Source organism: Suillus subalutaceus (genome assembly GCF_016647625.1).
Source record: "Suillus subalutaceus strain FC151 chromosome Unknown DFJ58scaffold_123, whole genome shotgun sequence".
NCBI classification, from domain to species: Eukaryota; Fungi; Basidiomycota; class Agaricomycetes; order Boletales; family Suillaceae; genus Suillus; species Suillus subalutaceus.
The window spans coordinates 87,110-107,541 of NW_024540372.1; the positions used below are offsets into that span (position 1 = coordinate 87,110).

General features: G+C 47.8%; 9 protein-coding genes across 9 annotated transcripts; 5 read left to right on the top strand and 4 right to left on the bottom strand.

Annotated features, from left to right (window-relative positions):
• Positions 1–49: 49 nt before the first annotated feature.
• On the top strand, positions 50–2,337 carry DFJ58DRAFT_718128 (armadillo-type protein; the record flags this gene model as incomplete). Its single annotated transcript, XM_041384436.1, has 12 exons — positions 50–101; positions 155–257; positions 309–379; positions 431–559; positions 617–865; positions 913–1,009; positions 1,059–1,201; positions 1,256–1,413; positions 1,454–1,507; positions 1,558–1,653; positions 1,709–1,978; positions 2,029–2,337. 12 exons carry the CDS (start codon positions 50–52, stop codon positions 2,335–2,337), a joined length of 1,731 nt encoding a protein of 576 aa, XP_041239596.1.
• A 355-nt stretch (positions 2,338–2,692) lies between these two features.
• Positions 2,693–3,288, bottom strand: DFJ58DRAFT_916412 (uncharacterized protein; the record flags this gene model as incomplete). The annotated part of the gene is made up of 2 exons (XM_041395475.1): positions 2,693–3,038; positions 3,203–3,288. 2 exons carry the CDS (start codon positions 3,286–3,288, stop codon positions 2,693–2,695), a joined length of 432 nt encoding a protein of 143 aa, XP_041239597.1.
• A 1,496-nt stretch (positions 3,289–4,784) lies between these two features.
• DFJ58DRAFT_807874 (uncharacterized protein) lies at positions 4,785–7,375 on the top strand. Its single transcript, XM_041391265.1, is given in 16 exon segments — positions 4,785–4,817; positions 4,831–5,053; positions 5,085–5,125; positions 5,151–5,166; positions 5,198–5,328; positions 5,365–5,413; positions 5,437–5,567; positions 5,620–5,790; positions 5,842–5,968; positions 6,006–6,028; positions 6,061–6,154; positions 6,199–6,445; positions 6,497–6,779; positions 6,811–6,814; positions 6,856–7,149; positions 7,204–7,375. The coding sequence occupies 15 exon segments, from the start codon at positions 4,894–4,896 to the stop codon at positions 7,287–7,289; spliced, it is 1,857 nt and encodes a 618-aa protein (XP_041239598.1). The 5' UTR covers positions 4,785–4,817; positions 4,831–4,893; the 3' UTR covers positions 7,290–7,375.
• Positions 7,376–8,213: 838 nt separating this feature from the next.
• Positions 8,214–8,702, bottom strand: DFJ58DRAFT_666391 (uncharacterized protein; the record flags this gene model as incomplete). Its single annotated transcript, XM_041382560.1, has 3 exons — positions 8,214–8,455; positions 8,477–8,568; positions 8,629–8,702. Coding segments are annotated over 3 exons (408 nt in total), but the record flags the coding sequence as incomplete, so codon positions are not given.
• A 1,798-nt stretch (positions 8,703–10,500) lies between these two features.
• On the top strand, positions 10,501–12,744 carry DFJ58DRAFT_707767 (uncharacterized protein; the record flags this gene model as incomplete). The annotated part of the gene is made up of 5 exons (XM_041383765.1): positions 10,501–11,157; positions 11,209–11,370; positions 11,425–12,017; positions 12,069–12,370; positions 12,569–12,744. The coding sequence occupies 5 exons, from the start codon at positions 10,501–10,503 to the stop codon at positions 12,742–12,744; spliced, it is 1,890 nt and encodes a 629-aa protein (XP_041239600.1).
• Positions 12,745–13,974: 1,230 nt separating this feature from the next.
• Positions 13,975–15,137, top strand: DFJ58DRAFT_807888 (uncharacterized protein). The gene is made up of 5 exons (XM_041391266.1): positions 13,975–14,079; positions 14,131–14,212; positions 14,269–14,528; positions 14,579–15,032; positions 15,093–15,137. The coding sequence occupies exons 3-4, from the start codon at positions 14,349–14,351 to the stop codon at positions 14,750–14,752; spliced, it is 354 nt and encodes a 117-aa protein (XP_041239601.1). The 5' UTR covers positions 13,975–14,079; positions 14,131–14,212; positions 14,269–14,348; the 3' UTR covers positions 14,753–15,032; positions 15,093–15,137.
• Positions 14,790–15,794, bottom strand: DFJ58DRAFT_71444 (S-adenosyl-L-methionine-dependent methyltransferase). The gene is made up of 5 exons (XM_041384017.1): positions 15,715–15,794; positions 15,592–15,657; positions 15,093–15,544; positions 14,966–15,032; positions 14,790–14,912 (listed from the first exon to the last, which is right to left on the bottom strand). The coding sequence occupies exons 1-5, from the start codon at positions 15,759–15,761 to the stop codon at positions 14,828–14,830; spliced, it is 717 nt and encodes a 238-aa protein (XP_041239602.1). The 5' UTR covers positions 15,762–15,794; the 3' UTR covers positions 14,790–14,827.
• A 1-nt stretch (position 15,795) lies between these two features.
• DFJ58DRAFT_71443 (uncharacterized protein) lies at positions 15,796–16,493 on the bottom strand. The gene is made up of 3 exons (XM_041384014.1): positions 16,313–16,493; positions 16,070–16,256; positions 15,796–16,018 (listed from the first exon to the last, which is right to left on the bottom strand). Exons 1-2 carry the CDS (start codon positions 16,477–16,479, stop codon positions 16,106–16,108), a joined length of 318 nt encoding a protein of 105 aa, XP_041239603.1. The 5' UTR covers positions 16,480–16,493; the 3' UTR covers positions 15,796–16,018; positions 16,070–16,105.
• A 70-nt stretch (positions 16,494–16,563) lies between these two features.
• DFJ58DRAFT_807892 (P-loop containing nucleoside triphosphate hydrolase protein) lies at positions 16,564–19,411 on the top strand (the record flags this gene model as incomplete). The annotated part of the gene is given in 8 exon segments (XM_041391267.1): positions 16,564–17,610; positions 17,666–17,833; positions 17,888–18,839; positions 18,890–18,982; positions 19,021–19,022; positions 19,038–19,182; positions 19,201–19,204; positions 19,245–19,411. Coding segments are annotated over 8 exon segments (2,209 nt in total), but the record flags the coding sequence as incomplete, so codon positions are not given.
• Positions 19,412–20,432: the final 1,021 nt, after the last annotated feature.

The following is a 20,432-nucleotide window of genomic DNA, read 5'->3' on the forward strand; positions in this document are numbered from 1 at the left end:
GAGTGAGGCTGGGGGAAATGATGATGTGGTGGACGATGATGACCACGAGATGACAGAGACAAAAGAAAGCGAGCCCTCCGACGCTCAACCCAAAGCTGCTGGTCAGTTTTCCTACATGTATGATTTTTGGGTTGGATTCTATCTTGCTTCTCAGGACGCTATATCCCGCCGGGATTGAGGAAACAAGCCAATGGCGATACAAATGAAACGGAGGAACAACTCAAACTCAATCGCCAGCTGAAAGGTCTGATAAACAGGTAATATCTTATTGTATTATCATGGTCTATACTAATTTTATCTCGCCTTAGAATGTCTGAACAAAACATTGCAACCATGCTAGATAGTATTGAAGATGTGTATCGCAACCACCGCCGACATGGTTCGTGCTTATTTTATCTGCACTGAACGTGGCACATATTTTTCGCCTCAGATGTCACCTCAACCCTCACGAACCTCATCATTAATGGCATATCATCTCACTCAACCCTTCTCGACTCGTACGTGGTCCTTCACGCTGCGTTTATATCTAGCCTACATAAATTGATCGGCACTGCGTTTGGTACGTGTCTTTGAAATGACCTTCTATCACCTGAGCTGATGCACGTCATGCACTCAGCGGCGTATTTCGTTCAGAACGTGGTGTCCTCGTACGAACAACACCTCGCTTCGGTAGAGGAAAAGTCAGCCAATTCAACGGAAGTCCCTGAAGACCTAGGGAAAGAGTGTTCCAACCTCATCGTGCTTTTGTCAGAGTTGTACAATTTTCAAGTCATTTCGTGCATTCTCATTTATGATATCATCCGCGGCCTTTTGGATAAAGACCTATCTGAGTTCCGGGTAGAACTTCTGCTGAAACTTCTTCGAAGTAAGTTTGATAGTATCTATTCTCGTCGCATGATAACCGTTTGCTAGGTTCCGGCCAACAGCTACGACAAGATGATCCCATGGCATTAAAGGACATCATAACTTTAGCACAGTCTCGGGCCACCGGACAAGCCGATACTATGAGGTGCCACATTTCATAATCTTGATTACCGTCTTCTCACTGTGAAACACAGTTCACGCACGCGTTTCATGACCGAGACCTTAAATAACCTGAAGAACAATAAAATTAAGAAGACAGCTGCGACACAGCATCAGGGGGGCGATGCCGTCGAGCGGATGAAGAAGTTCCTCTCAGGGTTGGGAAAAAAGAAGCACGGTAGGTCGTTCCTCCGTTGGGTTGTTTAGTATGGCGCTGAGGTGGTCCATACAGTTCTCGCGCACGAGCCGTTACGCGTATCTTTGGAGGATCTCCATTCGGCGGAAAGCAAAGGAAAGTGGTGGCTCATTGGTGCTGCTTGGGGTGGAGATCCCCTGGCTGATCAGCCGCGCGAAGTTCCCCAGCATGGTGGGGAACCGGACACAGATGACGTTGGTACTGCCGCGCTTCTAAAGCTCGCGAAGGAAACAGGGCATGAATACAGATATTCGTCGAAGTATTTTTGTGGTGCTCATGAGCAGCGATGTAGGTATCGACGCACATCTCTGCTATCATATCTCATTTCTTGTTTGCAGGATTATCTAGACGCTTGCGAACGACTTGCGCAACTTGGCCTCACAGAAGTGCAACAACGCGAGATCATCAGAGTAAACCTGCATTGTTGTGGAAACGTACGTGATTCCATAGGATTTTGCATCGCTATCGTTGGCTGAACCAATTTCGCAGGAAAAATCATATAACCCATATTACACACTTGTCTGTCAGCATCTGTCTCAGCGTTCGCATTCGTATAAGATTACGTTGCAATTCTGTCTATGGGACTTTCTTCGGGACTTGGGCGAAAGTACCGTTGGTGGGGTAGAGGTAATCAAGAGTTTGAAAGATAACGATGTAGGATTTGACGTCAAATCCATGTCGCCTTCGCGAATGAAAAACGTCGCCAAAGCATACGCATGGTGGATAGCCAAAGATTGCTGTGCGCTGACGATCTTCAAGGTGAGCTTGAGTAGTTGACGCAAGGAGTTGCTGAAACGAGGATCTTACAGCCTGTGGACTTTACGATGCTCAAGTCACAGACACGCACTTTCTTGAAAGAGTTATTCATACAGCTGTTTATCGCTAGCCAGGTTTCATCACCGATGCTTAGCAACGACTCCGGTGACCATCCTTCCATGAGGAACCGTGGATCACTCGAAGAGATCTTCTTAAAGGCATCCAGGATCGAGAACCTGGGTCTTGGATTGGCATTCTTCATGTCTAACACGTTCAAAGGAGAGGATGGATTTTTGACTTGGGCTAGCTCAGTGGCAAAAGAGACGTTGCAGACTGGGATGGATCATATCCCAAGAATATAGCAACGCTTGATTACGCAGATTTCATAGATGCCACACTAGAACACGATGCTCCCGCCGAATCAAATAGTTGGGTGCTCTATACGAGATCTTCCGGGAGAGTATCAGCATGTGGTTTCGTTATGAAATGTGCGCCACATACTGGTACTGCAGGCCGGTTTTCTTCGGTAATGAACTTTGATTGTGGGTCGAATTCGGCAAAGTTACAAGCTGGGGTGATTAAAGGGCCCTTATTCAATTCCAAAGTGGCACGATGCGTACGCACATGTAATTGGAAAATGCCCGCATGGATTCAAGAGCTTCGCGATACGCATCGGATAACCTTCTGCCGGGATCCTTCCATTCTCATCCTTCTCCATCAGCGCGATGGCATCGTATGTGCCTTTATCAAGGATACGATCCCAAGCTCCATTCTGGTTAACTTTCTGAATCTGCGAGCAATGGTGGGTCCTGACTCCTCATGCAGGAAATCGCACACTCTAAACGTAATGGCCGTAAGATTTCGAGAGTGCGCCACCTCTTGAACGAGCTGAACGGCTCCCTCACTATCCCGGGAGTCGATGTGCTGGATAACACGCCCCTCCACAAGCGCGAATAATAGTGCACCGTTCCCGCTTCCAACTTTAAGGACTGACACATCAGGACGTGGAGGGGCGTGTTGATTAACCCACTTGACCATTTCATTCGTCGCCTTTTTGCCGAACCTAGGCGCCAGAAGTATGGATGCAATAGAAGTGACGTGGATACACACCCTCGTCACCGTTTTCACTGCTTCAAGTTCTCCAATTCTTCTTCGTAAACGTCATCCCAACTGATTATCGATGAGTTATGGGACCCACAAGTTTGCACAGAGGTTGAACACACCTACTGTTCTTTCGTACCGAGCTTTGAGGGCTCGAGCCCTGATGTGTCCATGCCATTTTTTGGAGTGATCTTGGAATTGAAGCAAGTCATCGACAACCTGAAAGGTGCTGCCTAGTAAGCCAGTCAGCTCCCTTGACACGCAGAACCGTTGCATGCAGGACAGGGTGACTGTCTCGAATCTTGATAAAAATGTGAAGGAACTCTAAGAAGCAAAATCGCACGGCAGGTAGTATAGCGGGCTAGGATCAAAGAAGCGAACGGTGATATTCATTATGATGGATATACCTGCTTAAGCTGTTGCATTCAAGATTGTTCCTGCCATTGACATCGACTCGAAGGCATTGAAGGATATCATGATGCCTTCATCGACCTATCATTTGTGTTATCTCCGCAGGCTGCCATGATGGCAACCGCGGCCGATGACGGAGATGCAGATTAGAATTATTAGACTCGCAGACGACCATTTTAACAAGTTGTTAACCGCGTTTTTGTTGGTGATAATACCAAGTTCGAGTTTGTTTATGCAGGTCGGACTCCTACCAAGCCCTCTGCTACTTTTTCCAGCCCAAACTGCCACGACATCAAACTCAACACATCCTCCGCAGTTCAAAGACATGTCTGTCCACCCAGATTGGTAGTAGGGGAGCTCCGAGTAGGCCGTTGTCCGCTGTCGCTTTAGCTTTCGTTGTTGAGCGTCAAGGGCTAGCAGATGTTATGTGAGCAAGGGAGATGCTGGAACAAGTGCACGATGTCAAGAGAGAGCCTACGATGTGAATGGAAAAAGAAAGTGCTGCAGCCTGCAGGATATGGGATGTGCATGCATGCGGGAGCCAATTAGGGGGGTGTGGGAGGAATGACTCGGAGAGGGAGCGCTAGCTGGAAGCAGCGAACTAGGGCCAAGTAGTGACCGAAGAAGGCAAGGGAAAGACGGAGGTTCCTGTAAAATTTATCCTTGGAGGTAAAAGTAAGCAAGTCAAGAACTTCTGCAGGAAGCTTAGCGAAGCTTCCAGCTGTCAACGTTTCAACTTCCTGCAGCGTGTATACATACACTGTGGGGTTGTAGTGTATGTAGCAACACACCCATGTAATTTTTACGAGAAAATGAGGAACGAGTAGGTATTAGTAATAGTCTGCAAACAAGTGACATCAGCGGCGCCACCCGCAGGGTCACAATAGCACATCTGCCCACCAAAATGCCTACTCCTCCCTTTGATTGACTGAAAATCGAAATTCTAAGTAAAGCGTTCTGATACTACAGTACATGCTTGCAACTCACAGAACAGTCTCGCTACTTGTACGTTGCTGCAGACTCAAGAGTTATGAGGCAAAGATGTTCTCAAGTCACGTGATGAACAGAGTTATGAATGAAGTTACAAGGACCTTTCGGCGTCGCCAAGTACGTCAGTGTCTCTTTCTTCCGCCTCCTTTTTAGATGATACCCAGTGCCCTGTACGACATGCTTGATCCTCGGTGTCTCATACCAGCATTGGGCAAAGCCTGTTCACAGTAAGTTACATACTAGTCAGCCTGTGCGTGGTTCCTCGTCCCCCTTTTCACTGCTGACTTGCTCTGTAAAACCCCGTTATCAGGAGACGCTCGTCCAGAAATAAATAGCTGTGACCTTAGATGATGGTTCCTAAATCCTCACTTTCGTCGCGTTGATATCCTGCGCTTTCTCTCTATATCTTTACCTCCATGACCAACACATTCTTTATTCTGCAACAGAACGTTTATAAGGCCAATCATGAGCCCATAACCGTTGAAGAAGTTGACGAGAACAATGTTTCTTCTCCAGCCTTGCAGCGTCTTATCGATTCAGCTCAAGGCGTCGCCGTTGGGGTGGCAGCCACGTACCGTCGCCCCCGACTGTACTCTCTCGTCTTTAGCATTTGCCACGCTCACCAGAGCGCTCGTCGTCCACTTCTTTGTTGCAAAGAAAACAGAATCTGCAGCACCGGAAGAAGAGGGGTCAGGCAAAACACCCTCCAGCTTTCCCCAGGACGCACCCTCATACAAGACCAAATATTGTGTAATCCTGACATCCGACTCTACGGGTACAGGATAGACAGGATTGCACTTGGTCTCTACCTGGACCTCTCACTTCGGATCAATGCCGCAGTTGACATCCTTGTCGGTATTTGCCAATAAGCCGGCGCTACCCTCGAGGCAACTATGGACGCCTTGGGCGGCGAGCCTCTTACTCCAGAAGCAGAACGTAAAAGTTCTCTTCACTCATAGAGAAGGGGCATGCAACAACCAATGATGTGGCGCTCCAGGCTTGGGCAGCATATCGCACTGTTGCATTTCCTTACATGGCGTCCAGATTTGCTCACATACCTCGAATCGCCACAGACACGATGCCAGATGTCGTATGTAATCCTTCGTCAGGTCGTAGACCCCTCCTTCTAATTCATCATGTAGCATCTGAGCGCCCTCGCCAAGATTTCTCGCGATGCTGAAATTTTGGAGTATTTGAAGCCAACGAAAGTCGTCAACACCGTTAAAGATGACTTGAGCATCTCCAAAGCCGGTAATCTCAATCTCGAGTGCACTCGCTTCAGAACGCGTATCATGCAAAACAGAGACAAGTATGTACATCTATGAGACATTATACAACCGACTCTGAATGTTCAGCACTTACAGGTCATCCACATCGAAACGCAGAACGCAGGTCGGAAGTCAACGATCACTGGTCGCGCACAGGACATAGATGGAAGACAGGCTCATATCAACGTCCAAGGCGCTGTGCATACTTCGGGCAAGGTCCTCCGTGTGACCACCATCGGGAAAGAAGACTTAACACCCAGCTGAAGCATACAGAGAATCTGTAGTGCTAAATGGCGCTTCAAGGCACCTTCACAGTTGACCCATCACCCATTCTTCTGCAGTATCTGGGCACCGTCATTAAAGATCTCATGGCCGCTTCTAACCAGGGGATGCTTCCAGCACACCATTCGTTTACTGATCCGAGCGGTACATTGAACCATTCGCAATATGAAGCAGTGGAGCGAATTCTTTCGCAAGCAGACAGAGATCGTGTATTGCTTATTCAGGGTCCTCCTGGCACTGGCAAAACAACAGTCATAGCAGCCAGTGTCGACAGTATCGTCAGGACTGGGCACAAGGATCGTACAGTTTGGCTCGTGGCACATTCGAACGTCGCTGTCAAGAATATCGCAGAAAAGCTTGACAAGGCTGGCTTCCGCGAATTCAAGCTTCTAGTATCCAAAGACTTCCATTATGACTGGTTTGTTGCACTTTCTTCACATCTCTGTTATACTGAATTTTCGTGTTGCAGGCATGAACACCTCTACGAGAGACTGGAACATTGTTTCATACGATCCGACATGTTAAAAGAAGATATGGATGCTGTTGACGTTGAGCTGCTTTTGCTCGACGCATACACAGCCACAAAAACAAGAGTTATACTTTGCACGTTGAGCATGCTGTCCAATCTTTGTATCAAAGGAATTGCACTTCAAGTCCCGGTTGAGACCGTGATATTCGACGAGGCAAGTCAAATCGAAGTAGGAGACTATTTGCCGCTGCTTCAGCGTTTCCAGCCCACCCTCCGAAAGATGGTAGTTCATCGGTGATGACAGGCAACGTAAGACTGGTAGTTGTTTCATCATTGGTCTGTACTGACTTGGATCTTAGTGGCGCCATTCGGTCAAGATGACGTCGGGAATCTACGAAGTGTTTTTGAGTTCCCGCACCTCCGAAAGCGGGCACACTTTTTGGATACCCAGTGTAAGCTCGTATCTCGACTTCGTCTCTTCGTCGTTTCAACTCCAGATCCAAGACCGTATGCCACTCGTCATCGGCAGCTTCATTTCCCGTCATGTATACAATCAGAAGTTGATGACCGTGCACGCCATCAACAGCAAGGCAGCATGTCGTTTTTTGGATGTCAAAAAGGGCAAGGAGGAGAAATTGGGAAAGAGTTGGGCAGTACGTTTCTCTTCCTAACCTCGTGATATACCAGCCTCACATCGTTTGCATCAGAATCCACAAGAGATATCCGTGGTTATCCACCTCGCCCGGATATACCATGGGCAGGGGAAGCAGTTCAGGATTATCACCCCGTATGATGGTCAGAGGTCTGCGATAGAAAAGCAGCTTGAATTAGCGAAGCTTCCATGGGAAGACAAATGCTTCAACGTGGACTCCTTTCAAGGCAAGCAGTTCCTCGACATAGTGGGAGAATCTGACTGACTGGTCACTGCAGGAAACGAGGAAGACCACATAATCGTCTCTCTAGTCCGTACCCAGGGCATAGGGTTCTTGACAGAACGCGCGCAGGACGAACGTCATGCTTGACACGATGCAAAATAAGTATGATCATTTGCACGAACCGTGATTTCGTAACGAACGGGTAAAGCAGCAAACACGCTGGTCGGGCAGCTTGTTGTTGCCATGGGCTCTGATGCCTGGTTGGATGCTCGTGATGTAATCAATGGCATCTTAAGGTGATTTGGACTATCTACATCGCAGCTTCTTGGTTGGGTTTTGAAACTTTTTTGTCGACATTGCACTGTATTTTGTATTATATGGCAATTGGTATGTGTACATGCTGCAAGTCAGCGTCCACGTAGTACAGACACTCGTGATGTTGAACCACAGTGTATATGGGAACTTGTACTTGGTGTGCGCGTCGATGTCATAAAATACACAGGACAAACCTCCAGGAGGCCACCACCTCGGTGTCAAGGTCAGACACTGAGTACTAACCACCCGAAATTTGAATCTATCACTGCTCCACAGCAGTATACTCTGACGAGTCACGGTCGTGTACTACGAAACGTCGCCGGTGGGTAGTGCACTACTGCATAGAACTCCAACCATTGATTCAGACACCAACGTTTAGAATGTGGACAAAGCCAGCCGAAAGTTTGAATACTAGTAACTACTGGTAGCTTCCACTGATATGGGCACTGATGAGCACTAGATTTGGACGTAACATCATGATGAGCCGAGAGAGCTGGGCATTATTGTATGTTTTTCACGTTGCCACATCAGGTAGCATCATCCGCTAAGCTCATACAGAATTCGGTTTTGAGCCTGTTGTGATGATGTATGATAAGATCCCAAACTCCATTCTGGTTAGCTTTCTGATCATCATCTGCGAGCAACTGTGGGTCCTCATGCAGGAAATCGCACACTCTTAGCGTGACGGCCGTAAGATTCCGAGCGTGCGCCCCCGATTGAGCGAGCTGAACAGCTCCTTCGCTACAATCAACCCCTAGGTGTGAATGTGCTGGGTATCACGCTTCTCTACGTCCCTCCGCAAGCGCGAATAACGGTGCACCGTTCCCACTTCCAACTTCTGTCAGGGCGTGGAGGGGCGTGTTGATTAACTTACTTGACCACCTCATTCATCGCCCTTTTGCCGAGCCTAGGCGCCAGAAGTATGAATGCAATGAAAGTGACGTGAATACGCACCATATTTCACCTTCGTCATCGTTTCCAATGAAGTTCTCCAATTCTTCTTCATAAACGTTATTAACTACCGATGAGTGATGGCACACACAAGTTTGCACAGAAGCTGAACACGCCTACTGTTCTTTCGTGCCCAGTTTTGAGGGCTCGAGCTCTAGTGTGTGCATGACGTTTTTGGGAGTGATTTTAGAATTGAAGCAAGTCGTTGACTACTGTCACATAATGATAGGTGCTGCTTAGTAGGCCAGGTCAGCACCCTTGACTGTCACATGCACAACCGTTGCATGCAGGACAGGGTGACCAGTCTCGAATTTTGATAGATATGTGAATGAACTCTAAGAAGTAGAATCGCATGACCAGTAGTATAGCGGGCCAGGACCAAAGGAGCGAGTGATTATATTCATTATATGGATACCTGCCCAAGCTGTTGCCCTCGAGATTCATCCTGACATTGACATCAACTCGAAGGCATTGAAGGATATGGTCTCTACTAACCCAGTCTCTGCAGTCTCCATTGACCTATCAATTGTGTTGTCTCCGCAGGCTGCCATGATGGTGACCGATGACGGAGATGCAAATTGGAATTATTAGACTCCCCCCAAGCCCTCTGCTTCTTTTCCAGCCCAAACTGCCACGACATCAAACTCAACACATCCTTCGCAGTTCAAAGACATGTCTGTCCACTCAGATTGGTAGTAGGGGAGCTCAGAATAGGTCGCTGTTCGCTTTTGCTTTTGCTGTTGCCGTACGTGAGCGTCAAGGGTTAGCAAATCACATCCCCGGGAAGATGCTGAAACAGGTGCACGATCACGATGTTAAGAGAGATACAATTTGAAGGGAAAGGAGAAAGTGCTGCAGCCTGCAAGATGTGGGATGTGGATGCATGCAGGAGTCAGGGGAGCGTGCAGAAGGAATATTAATGAGAGGGAGCGTAGTAGGAAGCTCAGCGAACTAGGGCAGGAAGGCAAGGGAAACCTATAATTATCCTCAGAAGTAAAAATAACCAAGTCAAGAACTGAGTCAGCAAGCTTCAGCAGCGTGCAGCTGATTAAACTAAAAGTCGAGACTCTGTTATTTTACCTATAGAAAGTCATCATATGGCTAGCTAAGTGCAAATTCTGTACATCGAATACAAATACAAATCACAGAATCGATGCCCGCTGTTTGGGGTGGTCTTCGTGGCTTCCTCACGGTTTACTAGCACCCTCAGACCTTTAGTTTTGGGTTGATGTGCTGATTTCTCTCGTAGTATACGTTACCTGTACTCCACTCTATCCTATAGTAGTCTGTCCGCACCCAAAACACGCCTGCGAAGCGCGACTTCCGAAGTTCGCATACAGGTTCTCTTCCAGAGCATGAGACTGTGATCTAGATACAAACGTATACAACAAAAGCAGATATTCCAACTCCGGCCTACGTGACTTGGTGGTGATCGATCATCAATGATCACCGTCTAAACCCTCTACGAGTCAGGGACTGATACCCGCGTTTTCTTGAAATTGAATTGACTTATCATGCACTAGGTCTTCAATTGCTTACGCGCAAATTCAGCCCAATATTGCAAGTTGGATACAAAATGACAGCAGAAAGCGTTTAAATGGTGTTGGATTTCAAGCAAAACTAGTTGCTCTATACTTCTGGACACACAAAAGTATCAATTTGCAATTGTGCTTTGTTCTTCACAGTTCACGCACAGCCTATGCCTGGTTCCTCGTCCCCCCTTTCACTGCTAACTTGGTGTAAAACCCCGTTTTCGTTCATTGACAGTAGACGCTCATCCAGCAATAAATAGCTGTGACCTTGGATGACGGTTCCTACATCCTCACTTTCGTCGTACACTTTCTCTCTCTATCCTTTACATTCATGACCCATACATCCGTCACTCTGCAACAGAACGTTTATAAGGCCAAATATGAGCCTATAACCGTTGAAGACGTCGACGAGAACAACGTCTCTTCTCCAGCCTTGCAGTGTCTTATCGACTCAGCACAAGACGCTGCCGTTGGGGTGGCAGCCACGTATCACTCGAACTGTTCTCTTTCCTCTTTAGCATTTGCAACGCTCACCAGAGCGCTCGTCGTCCACTTTTCAAAGAAACAGAATCCGCAGCAGAAGAAGAAGAAGGGCCAGGAACAACAGCCTCCGGTTTCCCAAGGACGCATCTTCATGCAAGACCAAATTCTCTGTAACATCGGCATTAAACTTTATGGGTTCAGGATAGACAGAATCGCACTTGCTCTCTTTTTAGACCTCTCGCTTCGTATCAATGGCGCAGTTGACGTCCTGTCGGTGTCTACCAATAATCGGCGCTCACTCCAGGCAATTACGGACGCCTTAGGTGGCGAGGGCTTACTCAATAAGGACAACGTGAAAACCCTGTTCGCTCATAGAAAAGGGGACGCAGCATCCAAGGATGTGGCGCTCCAGGCTTGGGCAGCATGTCGCGCTGCCACATCTGATAACATGAGGCTTAGATTTGCTGCTATATCTCGAATCGACACAGACACGATGCCAGATATAGTAGGTAATCTTGGTCACGTCATGGACCCCTCCTTCTAATTCATAATGTAGCATCTGAGCGCCCTCGCCAAGGTTTCTCGTGATGCTGAAATTTTAGAGTCTTTGAAGCCAACGAAAGTCGTCAACAATGTCAAAGCAGACTCCTTCAAGAAGGGCAGTGTCAATCTCGAGTGCACTCGCTTCAGTACGCGTATCATGCAGTCTAAATCCCAAGTATGTATATTCATCAGACGTCATGCCACCAACCTTAAACGTTTGCACTGACAGGTCATCAAAATCGAAATGCTGGACGGGAAAAAGCGGTCAACGGTCACTGGTCGCGCAGGGCGAATAGATGGAAAACAGGTTCATATTGACATCCAAGGCGGAAAAAAGGCTTCGGGCAAGATCCTCTCCGTGACCACCATCGGGAAAGAAGACTTGACGGCTGCTGAATCAGCCAGAGAAGATGTAGTGCTAAAGGCGCTTCAGAGCACCATCACGTTGACCGAACATCCATTCTTCTGTAGTATCTGGGCGCCGTCATTAAACATCACATGGCCGCCTCTGAATGCTCCCACCGCGTCGCACGTCTATTATCCTAACGGTCAATTAAACCCCTCGCAGCATGAGGCAGTGGAGCGAATTATTTCGCAAGCGGACAGGGACCGTGTATTGCTTATTCAAGGTCCTCCTGGCACTGGCAAAACGACAGTCATAGCGGCCAGTGTCAACAGTATGATCAACACTGGCCCTATGGAGCGTACGGTTTGGCTTGTAGCACACTCCAACGTTGCCGTCAAGAATATCGCAGAAAAGCTTGACAAGGTTGGCTTCCGTGAGTTTAAGCTTCTTGTATCCAAAGATTTCCATTACGACTGGTATGTCGCGCCTTCCTCGCCTCCCCGTCATACTGAATTTTTGTGTCTCAGGCATAAACATCTCTATGAGAGACTGGAACATTGTTTTATACGATCCGACGTGTTTGGTGGCAGGGCTTTTAACGCTAGCCAGCATTTGCTCGACAAACACACAAACAAACCTACAAGAGTTATACTTTGCACGTCGAGTATGCTGTCCAATCCTCGTATCGAAGATTTTACTCGTCAGGTCCCGGTTCAAACCGTGATATTCGACGAGGCAAGTCAAATCGAAGTGGGAGAATACCTGCCGCTGCTTCAGCGTTTCCAGCACAGCCTCAAAAAAATGGTGTTCATCGGTGACGACAAGCAACGTGAGACCCGAGTAGTTATTTCATCGCTGACCTGTACTGATTTGGATATCAGTGGCGCCATTCGGCCAAGATGACATTGGGCAGATACAAAGTATTTTTGAGTTCCCGCACCTTCGAGAGCGGGCACACTTCTTGGATACCCAGTGTAAGCCCGTATCTTAACTTCATCCTCCTTGTTATTTCAACTTTATTATCCAGACCGCATGCCACTTGTTATTGGCAGCTTCATTTCCCGTCATGTATACGATCACAAGTTGAAGACCGTGCACGACATCAACAACAAGGCAGCATGTCGTTTCTTGGATGTCAAAAAGGGCAAGGAGGAGAAATCGGGAAAGAGCTGGGCAGTACGTGTCTCCTCCCGACCTTCGTGATATACCAGCCTCACGACGTTTGCATTAGAACCAACAAGAGACGTCCATGGTTATCCACCTCGCCCGTATATACCACAAGCAGGGCAAGCAGTTCAGGATCATCACCCCGTATGATGGTCAGAGGTCTGCCATGGAAAAGCAGCTTCAATCAGCGAAGCTTCCATGGGAAGACAAGTGCTTCAACGTAGACTCCTTCCAAGGCAAGTAGTTCCTTCACGTACTGGGGGGATCTAACTGACGGTCACCGCAGGAAACGAGGAAGACCACATAATCGTCTCTCTGGTCCGTACCGAGGGCGTAGGGTTCTTGACGAATATGCGCAGGATGAACGTCATGCTGACACGATGCAAAATGAGCATGATCATTTGCACAAACCGTGATTTCGTGACGAAGGGTAAAGCAGCAAACACGCTGGTCGGGCAGCTTGCTCTTACTATGGACCCTGATGCCTGGTTGGAAAGTCGTGATATAGTCAACGGCATCTTAAAGTAATTTGGACTCGGCTACATCGCATTTCTTGGTTGGGTTTTGAAAATTTCTTGTCGCATATTGCACTGCGTTTTGTATTATATGGCAATCGGTGTGTGTACATGCTGCAAGTCAGCGTCTACGTAGTACAGAGACTCGTTATGTGAATCACATGCATATGGGAACTTGTACTTGGTGTGCGCGTCGATGTCATAAAATACACAGGATGTACACACAAACCTCCAGGCCTGCCGCCACCTCGGTGTCAAGGTCGGATACCGAGTACTGAGTTCTGACCGCCCGAAATCCACTGCTCCGCAGCAATATACACTGACAACGAGTCATGTACTACGAAACGTCGGTGGGTAGTGTACTACTGCATCATGATGCAGTAGGCTATGGCAGCTAAATAACCTGAAGAACAATAAAATCAAGAAGACAGCTGCGACACAGCATCGGAGGGGCGATGCCGTCGAGCGGAAGAAGTTCCTTTCCGAGTCAGGGTTGGAAAAAAAAGAAGGACGGTAGGTCATTCCTCCGTTGGGTTATTTAGGATGGCGTAGAATCCAGAGGTGGCTGTAGTTTTCGCAGTTTTCGCGCACGAGCCCGTTACGCGTATCTTTGGAGGATCTCCATTCGGCCGAAAGCAAAGGAAATAGACTCATGACCAGCCCGTCTACAAAGGAAAGTGATGGGGCTTCCCAGCCGCGCGAAGTTTCCCAACTTGGTGGGGAACCGGAGACAGATGACGTTAGCACTGCCGCGCTTCTAAAGCTCGCGAGGAAGCGGGGTATAGGGCCATCCTAGGCCACTAGATACAGATATTCGTCGAAATGTTTTTGTGGTGGTGCTCATGTGAGCAGCGATGTAGGCACCGACGTCACATCTCTGCTATCATATCTCATTTCTTGTTTGCAGGATTATCTAGACGCATGCGAACGACTTGCGGAACTCGGCCTCACGGAAGTACAACAAAGATCACCTGCATTGTTGTGGAAACGTACGTGATTCCATAGGATTTTGGCATCACCATCGTTGGCTGAACCAATTTCGCAGGAAAAATCTTATAACCCGTATTACGCACTTTTCCTGTCTCAGCGTTTGCATTCGTACAAGATTACGTTGCAATTCTGTCTATGGGACTTTCTTCGGGACTTGGGCAAAGTAGCGTTGGTAGGATAGAGGTAATCAAGAGCCTGAAAGATAACGATGTAAGATTTGATGTTAAATCCATGTCGCCTTCGCGAATGAAGAACGTCGTCAAAGCATACGCATGGTGGATAGCCAAAGATTGCTGTACGCTGACAATCTTCAAGGTGAGCCTGTGCAGCTGACGCAAGGAGTTACTGAAACGAGAATCTTCCAGCCTGTGGGCTTCACAATGCTCAAGCCACAGACTTGCCAGAAACGCACTTTCTTGAAAGAGTTATTCATACAGCTGTTTATCGCTAGCCAGGTTTCATCACCGATGCTTAGCAACGACTCCGGCGACTATCCTTCCATGAGGAACCGTGGATCACTCGAAGAGATCTTCTTTTGACTTGGGCTAGCTCAGTGGCAAAAGAGACGTTACAGACTGGGATGGATCATATCCCCAGAATATAGCAATACTTGATTACGCAGATTTCGTAAATGCCACACTAGAACATGCACTCCCGATGCTCCCGCCGAATGAAATAGTTGGGTGCTCTATACGAGAACTTTTGGGAAGAGCATCAGCATGTGGTTTCATTATGAAATGTGCGCCACATACTGGTACTGCAGGCCGGTTTCTTCGGTAATGAACTTTGATTGTAACTCGAATTCGGTAAAGTTACAAGCTGGGGCGATTAAAGGGCCTTTATTCAGTTTCAAAGCCAAGTGGCACGATGCGTACGCACATGTAATTAGAAAATGCCCGCCTGGATTCAAGAGCTTCGCGATACGCATCGGATAACCTTCTGCTGGGATCCTTCCATTCTCATCCTTCTCCATCAGCGCGATGGCATCGTATGTGCCCTTATCAAGGATAAGATCCCAAGCTCCATTCTGGTTAGCTTTCTGATTATATGCGAGCAACGGTGGGTCCTCATGCAGGAAATCGCACACTCTAAACGTAATGGCCGTAAGATTCCGAGAGTGCGCTACCGATTGAGCGAGCTGAACAGCTCCTTCACTATAATCAATTCCTAGGAGTCGATGTGCTGGATAACACGCCTCTCCACGTCCCTCCGCTAGCGCGAATAATAGTGCACCGTTCCCGCTTCCAATTTCAAGGACTGACATATCGGGGCGTGCAGGGGCGTGTTGATTGGCCCACTTGACCATTTCATTCATCGCCTTTTTGCCGAACCTAGGCGCCAGAAGTATGGATGCAATGTAAGTGGTGTTAATGCGTACCATATTTCACCCTCGTCACCGTTTTCACCGAAGTTCTCCAATTCTTCTTCGTAAATGTTATCCCAACTGATTATCGATGAGTGACTGGACCCGCATATTTGCACAGAAGTTGAACACGCCTACTGTTCTTTTGTACCGAGCTTTGAGGGCTCGAGCTCTGATGTGTCCATGACGTTTTTGGTAGTGGTTTTGGAATTGAAGCAAGTCGTTGACAACTGTCACAGAATGAGGCGTTGCTTAGTAAGCCGGTCAGCTCGACATGCAGTTGCATGCAGGACAGTGTGGCTATCTCGATTTTTGATAAATATATCAAAGAAGTCTAAGAAGTAGAAACGGACGGCAGGTAGTATAGCGAGCCAAGACCAAAGGAGTGAGTGATGACATTCATTATGATGGATATATAAATGGGATAGAAATACAGAGTAGACTTGAAATATCTGAGTAATTCTCCCGGTTCAAGAGATTGGAAACGACTTACTGGTACTATGAGTAACCAACGTATGAGAATTAAAAGTTATCTCGACTTTCCATCCGTCTTGTCTAACAGGTCTTTAGCTTCGTTGATTTTACTCGCTACGTACGGCGAACCCCCACGGTCAGGGTGGTTTGCGAGCATAATGTGACGGTGGGCGTCTTTCAACTTGTTGCGTAGTGTTACGCCGTCTCTGCAAAAAGTACTGCCGTCAGATACTAGGTGATAGAGCGTGCTGAAAGTGCAAACTTTAGCCCAAGGATTGCAATAGCCTCCTTGCGATCCATTTTCGCTTTAAAACCACCCTTCACCCACTGGTCTGCTGCCCGCTTTCCAATTATACCATTGCGCACAAGATGTCGACCAACGAGAGCAGCTGTGATAGCTCCGACACCGACAATTACAGGAGTTGCCATGAGAGGAAAAGAAGAAAACAGGCGTGGCTGTGTTGAATTTACACGATTACCCGTGTTTTCTTGAATTGAATTGGCTTATCACACCGCCTTCAATTGCTTACAGTTACACGCATATACAGCTCAAAGTTGTTTACGTCTACAAGTTGGATACAAGAAGACGCTGAAAGGCGTTTGAAAGACTTGGAATTCCAAGCACAACTAGTTATTCTGAAGTCTGGGATACTGGACACACAAAAGTACTCATTTGTGCTTTGTTCTTGGAAGTTCAAGCACAGCCTATATGCGCGGTTCCCCGTCCCCCTTTCACTGCTGACTTGCTGTAAAGCGGCGTTACCATTCATTGACAGTAGACGCTCATCCAGCAATAAATAGCTGTGGCATTGGAACACGTTCCTACATCCTCACTTTCAGCGCGTTGACATCGTGCGCTTGTTCTCTCTGTCTTTTACATCCATGACCCACACATTCTTCACTCTGCAACAGGACGTTTATAATGCCGATCATGAACCCATAATCGTTGAAGACGTTGACGAGAACAATGTTTCTTCTCCAGCCTTGCAGCGTCTTATCGACTCAGCTCAAAGCGCCGCCGTTGGGGTGGCAGCCACGTATCGCCCCGACTGTACTCTCTCGTCTTTGGCATTTGCCACGCTCACCAGAGCGCTCGTCGTCCACTTCTTTGCTACAAAGAAACAGAATCTGCAGTACCAGCAGAAGAAGAAGAAGAAGAAGGGCCAGGAACAACACCCTCCGGTTTCCCGAGGACGCACCCTCATACAAGACCAACTGCTGTGTGACCCTGACGTCCAATTCTATGGGTACAGGATGGACAGGATTGCACTTGGTCTCTACCTGGACCTCTCACTTCGGATCAATGCCGCAGTTGACATTTTGTCGATATCTGGCAAAAAAGCCCGGCGCTCCCTCGAGGCAACTATGAACGCCTTGGGCGGCGAGCTCTTACTCCAGAAGCAGAACGTGAAAATTCTCTTTGCTCATAGAGAAGGGAATGCAACAACAAATGATGTGGCGCTCCAGGCTTGGGCAGCATGTCGCACTGCTGCATTTCCTCATATGGCGCCTAGATTTGATATCCTACCTCGACTCGCCACAGACACGATACCCGATGCTGTATGTTATCTTCGTCATCGCCCTACCCTCCCCATCTGATCTATAATACTTGCAGCACCTGAGTGACCTGGCAAAGATTTCTCGTGACGCTGAAGTTTTGGAGTCTTTGAAACCAACGAAAGTCGTCAACAACGTCACAGATGGCTTAAGCATCACCAAAGCCGGTAATCTCCACCTCGAGTGCACTCGCTTCAGAACGCGTATCATGAAAAACAGAGATCAAGTATGTACATTTACGAGACATTATACAACCGACTCTGAATGTTCGCACTTACAGGTCATCCACATCGAAACGCAGAATGCAGGTCGGGTGTCAACGATCACTGGTCGCGCACAGCAAATAGATGGAAGACAGGCTTTTATCAACGTCAATGGCGTACAGGCTTCGGGAAAGGTCCTCCGTGTGACCACTATTGGGAAAGAAGATTTGACAGCCGCTGAATCAGCCAGAGAATCTGTAGTGCTAAAGGCGCTTCAAAGCACCATCGCGTTGACCCATTGTCCGTTCTTCTGTAGTATCTGGGCACCGTCATCAAAGATCTCATGGCCGCCTGTAACCGAGGGTGCTTCCAGCACTTCATTCGTTTATGATCCGAGCGGTACATTGAACCATTCGCAATATGAAGCAGTGGAGCGAATTCTTTCGCAAGCAGACAGTGATCGTGTATTGCTTATTCAGGGTCCTCCTGGCACTGGAAAAACAACAGTCATAGCAGCCAGTGTCGACAGTATCGTCAGGACTGGGCACAAGGATCGCACAGTTTGGCTCGTGGCACAGTCGAACGTCGCTGTCAAGAATATCGCAGAAAAGCTTGACAAGGCTGGCTTCCGCGAATTCAAGCTTCTAGTATCCAAAGACTTCCATTATGACTGGTTTGTTGCACTTTCTTCACATCTCTGTTATACTGAATTTTCGTGTTGCAGGCACGAACACCTGTACGAGAGACTGGAACATTGTTTTATACGATCCGACCAGTTAATAAATATTGGGGCTGTTGCCGTTGAGCGGCTTTTGATCGACGCACCCACAAAAACAAAAACAAGAGTCATACTTTGCACAACGAGTATGCTGTCCAATCCTCATATCAGTGAAATTGCACTTCAAGTCCCGGTTGAGACCGTGATATTCGACGAGGCGAGTCAAATCGAAGTGGGAGACTATCTGCCGCTGCTTCAGCGTTTCCAGCCCACCCTCCGAAAGATGGTGTTCATCGGTGATGACAGACAACGTAAGACTGGTAGTTGTTTCATCATTGGTCTGTACTGACTTGGATCTTAGTGGCGCCATTTGGTCAAGATGACGTCGGGAATCTACGAAGTGTTTTTGAGTTCCCGCACCTTCGAAGGCGGGCACACTTTCTAGATACCCAGTGTAAGCTCGTATCTCGGCTTCATCTCTTCGTTGTTTCAACTCCGTGATCCCAGATCGTATGCCACTCGTTATTGGCCGCTTCATTTCCCGTCATGTATACGATCACAAGTTGATGACCGTGCACGACAACAACAACAAGGCAGCATGTCGTTTCTTGGATGTCAAAAGGGGCCAGGAGCAGAAAGCGGGAAAGAGTTGGGTAGTACGTTTCTCCTCCTAACCCTCGTGATATGCCAGCCTCATATCGTCTGCATTAGAATCCACAAGAGATATCCGTGGTTATCCACCTCGCCCGTATATATCACGGGCAGGGGAAGCAGTTCAGGATTATCACCCCGTATGATGGTCAGAGGTCTACGATAGAAAAGCAGCTTGAATTAGCGAAGCTTCCATGGGAAGACAAGTGCTTCAACGTGGACTCCTTCCAAGGCAAGCAGTTCTTTGATATAGTGGGATAATCTGACTGACGGTCACTGCAGGAAACGAGGAAGACCACATAATCGTCTCTCTAGTCCGTACCCAAGGCGTAGGGTTCTTGAAGAACGCGCGCAGGACGAACGTCATGTTGACACGATGCAAAATAAGTATGATCATTTGCACGAACCGTAATTTCGTGACGAAGGGGAAAGCAGCAAATACGCTGGTTGGGCAGCTTGCTGTTGCCATGGGCCCTGATGCCTGGTTGGATGCTCGTGATATAATCAATGGCATCTTAAGGTGATTTAGACTAATTACATCGCACTTTCTTTCTTGTCGTACATTGCACTACATTCTGTATTATATGGCAATTGGTGTATGTAGATGCTGTAAGTTAGGGTCTACGTGGTAGAGAATCATTATATTGAACCGCATGCATATGGGAACTTCAAGTTGTACTTGGTGTGCGTGTGAATGTCATACTAAGCACACAGGACAGTCGAACCTCCAGGAGGCCACCTCGGTGTCAAGGCCGGACACTGAATACTGACCGCCCGAAATCTGTCACTGCTCCACAGCAATATACGCTGACGGCGAGAGTCACGTAGTATCATGATTAGGTGGTGTATTACCGCATAAGCCCTCCATGGTAGAACCCCACTCACCAACGCTTAGAAGGTGGACTCGGATAGAGCTAGCCGATGATTTAAACAACTAGCGTTGTCACTAATATGGGCGCCATTGACGAGGGTTAGACCTGGGCATAACATCATGATGTCAAGGGAGTTGGGCGTTATCGTATGTTTTTCGTGTTGCATGGTGATGTCAGTCACAATAACAGGTAGAGCGCATGCAGTCAATAAACTACCACAAAGCACAAAGGAATTAACATGCTATAACGGACGAGCAGTATCATACCGTCACTCGATACAAACACGGCTATCTTCCTTCCGTTCGCCTTTGTTGGGGCACAATCAGCATTCTGATCGATGTCGGCCCTAAATAGCGCGCCTAGCAGTGTGAATTTGGACTT

Bases quoted from the DNA above. Each gene is read 5' to 3' on its own strand.
- DFJ58DRAFT_807874 (XM_041391265.1), top strand. From the start codon at position 4,894: ATGACCAACACATTCTTTATTCTGCAACAGAACGTTTATAAGGCCAAT. The intron at 6,155-6,198 runs GTTTACTGATCC...CGCAATATGAAG, and splicing joins ATGCTTCCAGCACACCATTC to CAGTGGAGCGAATTCTTTCG. The intron at 7,150-7,203 runs GTACGTTTCTCT...CGTTTGCATCAG, and splicing joins AATTGGGAAAGAGTTGGGCA to AATCCACAAGAGATATCCGT.
- DFJ58DRAFT_807888 (XM_041391266.1), top strand. From the start codon at position 14,349: ATGGGACTTTCTTCGGGACTTGGGCAAAGTAGCGTTGGTAGGATAGAG. The intron at 14,529-14,578 runs GTGAGCCTGTGC...AGAATCTTCCAG, and splicing joins GTACGCTGACAATCTTCAAG to CCTGTGGGCTTCACAATGCT.
- DFJ58DRAFT_71444 (XM_041384017.1), bottom strand. From the start codon at position 15,761: ATGGACACATCAGAGCTCGAGCCCTCAAAGCTCGGTACAAAAGAACA. The intron at 15,658-15,714 runs GTAGGCGTGTTC...ATCGATAATCAG, and splicing joins AAGCTCGGTACAAAAGAACA to TTGGGATAACATTTACGAAG. The intron at 14,913-14,965 runs GTATGTGGCGCA...TCTTCCCAAAAG, and splicing joins GAAACCGGCCTGCAGTACCA to TTCTCGTATAGAGCACCCAA.
- DFJ58DRAFT_71443 (XM_041384014.1), bottom strand. From the start codon at position 16,479: ATGGCAACTCCTGTAATTGTCGGTGTCGGAGCTATCACAGCTGCTCTC. The intron at 16,257-16,312 runs GTTTGCACTTTC...TACTTTTTGCAG, and splicing joins ATTGCAATCCTTGGGCTAAA to AGACGGCGTAACACTACGCA.